Source organism: Lemur catta, chromosome 3 (assembly GCF_020740605.2).
Source record: "Lemur catta isolate mLemCat1 chromosome 3, mLemCat1.pri, whole genome shotgun sequence".
In the NCBI taxonomy this organism is placed as follows: domain Eukaryota; kingdom Metazoa; phylum Chordata; class Mammalia; order Primates; family Lemuridae; genus Lemur; species Lemur catta.
Window position 1 is genome coordinate 55934384 of NC_059130.1, and position 9309 is coordinate 55943692.

General features: G+C 39.8%; 1 protein-coding gene across 1 annotated transcript; it reads left to right on the top strand.

Moving 5' to 3' along the window:
- The first annotated feature begins 3247 nt into the window (after nucleotides 1-3247).
- On the top strand, nucleotides 3248-6072 carry LOC123635422 (gamma-adducin-like). Its single transcript, XM_045547569.1, has one exon. It carries the CDS (start codon nucleotides 3655-3657, stop codon nucleotides 4633-4635), a length of 981 nt encoding a protein of 326 aa, XP_045403525.1. The 5' UTR covers nucleotides 3248-3654; the 3' UTR covers nucleotides 4636-6072.
- The last annotated feature ends 3237 nt before the right edge of the window (nucleotides 6073-9309 follow it).

Below are 9309 nucleotides of genomic sequence, written 5' to 3' on the forward strand. Positions count from 1 at the left end.
AAAAGGGATAGCATAGAATAGCTTATTTATTGATGACTGTTAGCAGACAATTCTCCATGGGTCTGTAGTGCTTCTGTACATCTTGGGAGCCCGGCAGTCACAACTCTTTCTTCCAGACAGGATGTTTCTATAGTGTATAGCCTTGAAAGATAGAGATAATGACTCTCTCTGCAGCAAAAGTCAGGCACGTTTACTGTCCAGTGCAGTAAAGATAATGTTTCTCTCCAGAGCAAAGAAGGGGCATACTTACTATTCATTATAAAAGGTTCACATTCCCTAAGGTCAGGGTTTTTCTCCTATAACAGAGCCCACTCTGTGTGAATATGCTTTCTGGCCCTCTTTGCATCTCCATGTGGGAATCTGGACTCTAGGAACTGATACAAAAAATGCTGATACTTTGGATATAGCTAGTGATGTGAGTGGTAAACTGTATTTTGTCTCTGATCCAGGAGGCTCATGCCTTCTACCAGCATCCAAGTGTGTGGTAGGCTATTCTTTCTTTCTTTTTTCTTTTCTTTTTTTTTTTTTTTTTTTTTGAGACAGAGTCTCACTCTGTTGCCTGGACTAGAGTGCCGTGGCGACAGCCTAGCTCACAGCAACCTCAAACTCCTGGGTCCAAGCAATCCTTCTGCCTCAGCTTCCCGAGTAGCTGGGACTACAGGCATGCGCCACCATGCCTGGCTAATTTTCTTTTTCTATATATATTTTTAGTTGTCCAGATCATTTCTTTCTATTTTTAGTAGAGATGGGGATCTCGCTTTTGCTCACACTGGTCACAAACTCCTGACCTCGAGCGATCCGCCCGCCTCGGCCTCCCAGAGTGCTAGGATTACAGGCATGAACCACTGTGCCTGGCCTAATAGTTTAGTTTCTAAGAGTAATATATCTTAGACCCTTCACATTTCTAACAATAAATAGCTTTTTCCCTTCTTTTACTTGAACATCAGTAAGATAACTTGATATCCTTATGTGTTCTCCCTCCCTGAATCATTCTTGGTCTTATGAATATTCTCTCCTATGAATGTTCTTCTAGGCCTTATAGTTATAGCATTTATAGTTCTCCATCCTTGTTTCTGAGGAAGAGTCAATAGAGGGCTACTAGAAGTGATGCACTCTGATTATGGGATTTCAAAGAAAAGGCACCATGAATTTATGTCCAGCAAGATAACATTTCATTAAAATGATTATAAAATATTTTATATTCTATTTTGTTTTTTAAAATGGTTTAAAAATTAATCCTCAGTGAAAAGGAAGAACCATGTTAAGAATGGATGTGTGTGTGTGTTTGTGTGTATATGTGTGCTTCTGAGTTAATTACACTGATTGCTTCCAAAAGAAATATAAAAAGAGTAAAAGACTAGAGTTCAGATAAAATGAACTGCTTCCTATGACCAAAGGGAGGAGCATTTTACCACAGCATGGAAACAGATTGTAGTCTCTTAAGGAGACTGAAAACATCCCTGATCTCTTAAAATGTCTTCAGTCTTCAATATTTTCAGCTTGTGAAATGCTGCAAACAATTGCTATTTACATCTGATTTGATATCATTTCATATTAACTGTTAATTTCATTAAACCAGAACTCAAAATTGTGCTTTCTATAATAATGTTTTTGATCACTTGTTTTGAAACAAATATTTTCTGACTGAAACATTTTCAGGAACTTTAAGATACAACAATAATTGGTTTGAGAGCAACTGGGCCTGGAAATTTATAAGAGTTAGACTGACAACTTGCTGAGGTGATTTGGATGACACAAACAGGGTGACCAATTAACATTTGTTGAGGACTGGTCTTAAAAATTTTATACGTAAAATATAATTTCATCCATGTAACAACACAATGACAGAGGTAGTATTAATAACCCCATTTCACAGATAGGGAGCCTGGGGCACAGATAGGTAGTGTCACTTGCCCAAGGTCATGCTGCCAGTAAGTGACAGAGCCAGGAGTGGAACCCAGACAGACTCTAAAGCCCAAGCTCTTATCACATCCCTTCTGCCTTTTAACATCAGAATATTTTAAACTGCTGGAAAATGTCATTTTTTTCTAGAATGCTAAAGAGAAATAAATATAAATTATCTAGCTTTTCTGGAGTCTTAGACCTGGATTATTATCTTCCCAGATATAACATTTTGCTCTTCATTTCTCTGTAATAAATATATCTTAGGGCCATTAAAGGTGAATTAGTGTCCAACATCAGTCCATGTTGATGAAGAAAGAAGTATTACATAGCCCATTTTGAGTGGGCTGTCATTGTAGTTAAGCAACCTTGAAGTGTTCCATGAGGTTTTGATATATTCCACACTCGAAACGTAAGATGCATTTGAAAAATCTTTTAATAACCTACAATGAATGTACAATAGATGTTCAGTGTCTTTTAGTCTACATCTGGAGAGAGAGGAATAAGCAACAATGTTTTTAAAGTTACTAATTCTTTACCTGGGCAGGTTTCCATTTTTCATGATTAGGAATGATGTTGCTGCCAGCTCCCAAATTGCCCAAATTTCTACAGTCCCCAAATGGGCACATTGTGACGCAGCCTAGACTAGCAGTCACATCACAATGCTTTTGCTCAGATCAGACTGGCAGCTCAGCCCATCCAGTTTCCCAAAGAGGGTGAGGTGGGGAAGAGTGGGGGACTTCTAAGTGCTTTAAGGGGAAAGGAATTTTTAAAATCTTAGATGACGATTTCTTAAGATGTGAAAAAAATCATTTAATATATGGCATTTATAGATTGCTGCCCAGCCTCTGAAACTCCAAAGTGATTTCTAAAAACTAGTGATAGGAAGATTTCATGCAAAATTCTCTGAAATGTTAGATCTATTCAGTGTTCTGGCTGCCGAAGACAAATAGTACGGTACGAATTTCAGATCCAAAAGCAAGATGCACTTCTAGCCTCCCCTGCCACCATTTTCCCAAGAAAATGAAGGAGTCATCATCGTCTTTGCTGAACAACCTTTGTGGAGATTGGGGGATATTTTTTTTTTTCTTTCTGTTAAGACCTTGAAAAACAGAGCTGAGTAGAATAGTCTGTCTTTCTGTTTCTCTAATCTAGAGTGAACCGAGAGGCTTAAGAGAAGTAAGTATGAATCTCTCTTCTGCTCTTTGTGAGAACTCAAGAAGCTGAAAGGAAGTATTGAAATTTCATAACTGAAAATATTTGGGTTTATCTGGGTGTTAACCTGCACTGGCATGTTTTTATAACTTATATATGATGCCTGAATTCCTATAGACTCAATGTTTTTTGGCAAAATTGCCTTCCTAAACTTTCCAATTGTTTACTCTGAGAAATGTGCACCTGGCTTTGGTGGGTTTATAGTTCTTTACTAGCTCCTTGATTTTGTACATGTCTTTATACCACCTTCTAATTTCTCCTTTTCCTCCTTTTCCTCTCCTGTACACTCTTTTCCTCTCCAAATTCCATCAAACGTCTACTTCAGATCGTATCTCCATAAAGTTTTTCTAGCCCTTTCTTTTCTGTACACTCTTTCCTACGGTCTGAATGTTTGTGTCCCCTCAAAATTCATATGTTGAAACCTAGGCACTTAAGAGGCAGTGGCAGTGGCAATCGTTGGCTGCAGAGAAGGAGGGAGGGAAACACACAGCCAGCTGCACACTGCAAGATAACGAGGGTAATCCACAGACTGGAAACATGAGTTCAGATGCCAGCCAAGATGTGACTACCACTCCTCCTCCTCCTCCTCCCAGCATGCCTCACAAAGAAAGATATTTTGACTGTATCAATAAAAATGACCCAGAACACATTAGAGAGAGGAATATGTTTCCTGATCTTCGACAAGACTTCAATATGATGGAGCAGAGGAAGCGAGTTACTCAGATCCTGCAAAGTCCTGCCTTTCAGGAAGACCTGAAATGCCTTATTCAAGAACAGATGAAGCAAGGCCACAGCCTAGCTCAATTACTAGCATTACGGCAGATTACAGATTACATCATGGTCAATTGTTTCTCAGGCTTTTCTTCACCTCCCTTCAGTCTTGGCATGATCACACCTATCAATGACCTTCTTGGTGCAGATACACCCTCATATATGAAGGGAGAAACACTTACCAGCCGTAAACTTTCCAGCCTTTACAGACTTGCAGACTTGTTTGGGTGGGCACACCTGGCACATACACATATCTCAGTAAGAATAAGTAAGGAGCAAGACCACATTATTATAATTCCTGGAGGCCTGTCTTTTTCTGAATCCACAGCCTCCAATTTGGTGAAAGTCAATACAATAGAAGATGTGGTTGACCAAGGAAGTACTACTAACTTGGAAATTGACCACACAGGATTCAGTCCTCATGCTGCAATCTATTCAGCACATGCTGATGTTAAGTGTGGTACACATCCATACCCTTGCAACAGCAGCTGTGTCCTCCATGAAGTGCAGGATCCTTCCACTTTCTCAAGAGTCCCTTATCCTGGGAGATGTCGCCACAAACATATCTGTCTGCATCACTCAGGTGTTCTCTGTAATATCTGTTGGAAAGAAATTGCCAGTGAACAAGTGAGAATTTTTATTTCTCTGACACCTGTTTCACCCATAATTTTTATCATAATTTTTGACTGTACTTTTGGGTCCCCATTGTTTCAATGGGCATTAACCGAATGCTTCAAAAGCTTCTAAGACAAGAAGCTATAGCATTAGTATACACTGGTGCATATTTTTTTTTAAGTTTTAAGAAAAGATTCATTTGGAATTTTATTCACAGTATAAAATTTCCTCACCTGAAATAACCTTGTTTGCCAAAAAAGGAGTTTTAGTAAACTGTAATTTTTGAAAACTTCCTTTTTTATTGGTTTAGAAAGCCCCTTATTATTAAACAAAGGGGATTTTGTACATATAACATGAGTTATTTAGTTTAACTCTGGTAAAAAACAATTTTTGTATGTTAAGATGTTTGTATACCATTGAGTATAAAAGTGTCCTAAGCGTGTTAGCCAATCTCTTAACAGTACAGCATATTTAAGGCTGCTTGGTACTGGGTATAATTAAATATAATTCAAGAATCCAGGGACTTGATATCAAAAGGGGATTAAAGCATATAAAGGTACATCTAGATTCATATTTAAATCTTATACTTTATTTTTCTGTTTGCATCGCTAATAAGTAAAGAAAATATTATAAGGTAACCAAATGAAAAAGAATGACAGAGAAAATGAAAAGAGAACAAAAGGTGGAATGTGAAAAGAAGAATTCTAGTTTGATAATAACTCATATTCATAATAGGATATAAAGTGTGGTTTATTCGAAACATGTCCCAGATTTCTAAAATTCTGTTTCTCTGCCCGAATCATCACTTTTTTGGTTGATATTTGAATTTTAAAAGGGTCATTTCCTTCCAACTTATATATCTTTAGAGGGCAGCAATAGAAGAAATTAGTATGTACCAATGGGAAAACTACCACTTCTTCATTTTTATAGATTTTCAAAAAATCTTTTTAGTTAATTTTCTTTCTAATGTAAATACAAATTCAAACCTAGGCATAATATAGGCTTTTCCCCCTTCACCCAAGTGATGTCCTAAATCAATGTAAAATCAATCATCCAAAATGACCCATGGGTAAAAATAATCCAAAGTGTTTATAGAGGGTGAGTTGGCATGCAAAAAATTATATTGATTACAGTGTGTTCTGGGGCTGGTTCTGTTTGACTATGTGTATGATGATGCAAATTTGAAACAGAGCCTGGAAATGTCGTTCTAGATCTCAAACTAACTACTAGAGTCAGTGTTTTAATCTCTTAATGGAAACTTTCTGTTGCTTAACTCTGTATTTGAGGATTTTTTTAATGGTTGACATCATTTATGTTGTATTACAACGTATATAGAAACAGTAACCTTTGAAATATGCTTTTCCACAACTTCTAAAAATATATATATCTAAATGAATGCATTATGCATAAATATTTTTTAAATGCAATAGGGAACTATTGTACCTTTTGCTAATGCCTCTATTTACTCGCTTTGGCATAAAGAGTGAGCCAATGAACCTTTGTTGTCTTGTGGAAAAATGTATAAATGTTACCTTAAATTGCTCTTAGATATAATGCTAATTAATGTTAAATCACAAATAAATAGTATTTTAAATATATTTTTGTGCATATGTATGTATATGTATGTGTGCGTGCGTGTGTGTGTGTGTGTATAAAGAAATCTAATCTCCAGTGTGGTGGTACTAAGAGGTAAGGCCTTTGGGAGATGATCAGGCTCTGAGGGCTCCACAGTCCTGAATGGGATTATTGCCCTTATAAAAGAGGTCTAAGGGAGATTGTACCTCCCTTTGGCCACATGAGAATGTGGTAAGAAGATGCCACCTATAAAGCAGAGAATAAGCCCCCACCAGCTACCAAATCTGCCTTGTAGCCTCCAGAACTATGAGTGGTAAATTTCTTTGTTTATAAATTACTCAACCTCAGATATTTGTCACAGCAGCCTGAAGGAACTAAGACATCCTGTAGTAATTAATCATCTGTTTTACCTTCCATACCTATGAAAACTTGGACAAATTACTTAACCTCTCTGAGCTTCAATTTCCCCGTAGATAGTTTTAGTGCCTATTTTACAGTGTGGTTGTGAGGATTAGATGATTTAATACATATAAACTGTTAGAACAAAGCCCAACATGTAAGCGTGTGATAAATGTTAATTTTTATTAATATTTAACAGCTAATTATATCCTCTTTTTAAAAGCTGTGCAATTTTTTCTTATTTCCCACATACTAGAGATTTAAAAATTGTCGAATTTGATTAAATTATTTGTAATATAATGCCAAAGGATTCTTTCTTCAAGTTTTTAATTATATTGATAAAGAATTGCCAGTTGCCTCAAACTATATTACAAGGCTATAGTAACCAAAACAGCATGGTACTGGCACAAAAATAGGGATGTAGACCCATGGAATAGAACAGAGAACCCAGATATAAAATCATTCACATACAGCCGATTGATCTTTGACAGAGCAGACAACAATATACACTGGGGAAAAGAAGCCCTATTCAACAATAGTTCTGGGAAAATTGGACAGCCACATGCAGAAGAATGAAACTAGACACATATCTCTCACCATTCACAAAAATTAATTCAAGATGGATAAAAGACTTTAATGTAAGGCACGAAATGTTAAGAACTCTAGAAGAAAATGTTGGAAAAACTCTTCTAGATATTGGCCTAGGCAAAAACTTATGAAGAAGACCCCAATGGCAATCACAACAACAACAAAAATAAATAAATGGGAGGGAGAGAGCCAAGATGGCTGACTAGAGACATCACTTGTTGGATCGTCCTGGCTGGAAGGTAGACTATTGGACAGAGGAGAGTGGAGAGCAGTTGCAGCTTAGGTGTAGACCGCAGGAAGAAACAAAAGAAATGTCTGGGACCCCACCAAGAAAAACTGTGAAGCTGAACAAGAAGAAGATAGAGAGGAGAAGATAGAAGTGTGGAACAAACCCAGAGAGGCTTGGAGCCCAGTGAAAAGGTAAGGGGGGATTTCTCTTACCCTACCTAGGTGTTTTCAGTGAATAGTGGGACACAAAATATATTGGAGGTGCTTCCACCCTCCACGAGCCCAGGCTCAGCAGCTTAATAGAAATAGCAGGGTAAACCAGTGAACCCCAGGAGTTTTGGTGTTCAAAAGGGAGAGTGCCACAAGAGACCAGAATGCTGGCTTTCTTACATCTAGACATTTCCTCTACTGGGACTCATGGCATCAGAGAAAGTAATTTTAGCTCAGGCCAGCTGGTAGCTGGGGCCCTTCCCCCCACTGCAACCACAAGAGTCCTCTGGATTAAGAAGCACACAAACAGCAGCTTCTCTATGGTGGGTGCACATTCCTAGCTGAGGTTGCCATGGAGAGTGGGGCCACCACAATTTGTGAGCTTCCTGCCCACTGGTTTTTCATGGGATCATGTGCAGACAGCTTAGGTGGGCTGGACCTGGTGCCCCCTGGGCATGAGAGCAGTGCAGGGAGATGCAGGGGAGAGGGCTTGCTCCTGGACTCAGATGGCAAGGAAGGCCTTGTACACATATCCAATGGGAGAGTGAGGAGTGGCGCTAAGGAATGGGATCTGTAAGCACACCTGCCCCCCACCCCCACTGGAGAACTGCCATATTGGATAGGTGTGAGGCATTTAGAATCAATTAGCATGGCCCCTGGTTCTCATGACAACTGAGTGACTCTGGCATGCCTGCTGAACAGGAGCAATGGCCTCTCCTACCACTCATTACAATAGGGAGTGCAACTTGAGCAAAGAAAGTCAGGAGCAGCTGCTTCTCCCTGGTGGGCGCATGCCCCTGGCTGAGGCCCCAGCAAGTAGAGAAGCCTACTTCTTTCCTCTTGGGGTCTTGTGGTGGAATAGGGGTGATCCTCCTACCTGCCAGCAATCCATGGAGACCATGCTAGTGGGTCAGACACATGGACTGCAGGGACATTCAAGAGCCAGTCTCAGGTGGTAAGGGAACTCACACAGACTGATCTGATGGGAGAGTGCTATACAGTTACATGGAGCAGCAAACAGGAAGGACACACAACCCACCCTGCAGAGAAACTGTGCTAGTGAACAAGGGCAGAAAGAGCCTGGCCCAGGGCCTTAGCACTTAAATCTTTAGGCCTCTGCTTCAGGAACAGATTTCCAGGCTTGGAGAGATTGCCCTGAATTTCATACCAGTGGATCCTCTTAGCAGCCATAAAAGCAATCTCTGAACTCTGCCAAGGCTTTGTAAAGCCTTTCTGGCTCTTGCAATCCAGCCATGACCTGCCTTGGCCATGACCTCTCCTCCCTCCACCTCAGGGAGAGTAGAGACCAGCAGCTCCCTGGGAGCTACAGGGTCCCTCCTAAATCTTGGGATATTCTGGTCCACCTAGGGGACCAGAGCTTACCACAGGCACAAAAGAACACCTTGGCATGGTTCTTCCATGCAAACTACAATCAAAGACAGGGGAACAACACCATAGCTAAGCATAGTGCCTTCCAACCCAAGTAAACAGGGAGTAACTGATTTGTACTCACAAGTACTACCACCATCTCAGAGATTAAGCTGGGGTACCTAACTCACTACACAGTTTTGGGAAGAGGTGAAGACAGGTCAGAAGTAACCCATGAGGTTCCTCAAACCTACTAGAACACCCATAGGTAACTCAGGACCAGCAGTTCTCTCCCTGACATGGTCAGGGATTGATCTTTGGGGACCCAGGGACAGACCCATAAGCCAGGCCTATCATAGCCAGATGTAGATGGAAAGGCCATATGAGAAATAATTAGCAAAATAATTCCAGAAACATGAAAAATCAGAATGAAAGGAC

Excerpts from the sequence above, each read along its gene's own strand:
- LOC123635422 (XM_045547569.1), top strand. The coding sequence starts at position 3,655 with ATGAGTTCAGATGCCAGCCAAGATGTGACTACCACTCCTCCTCCTCCT.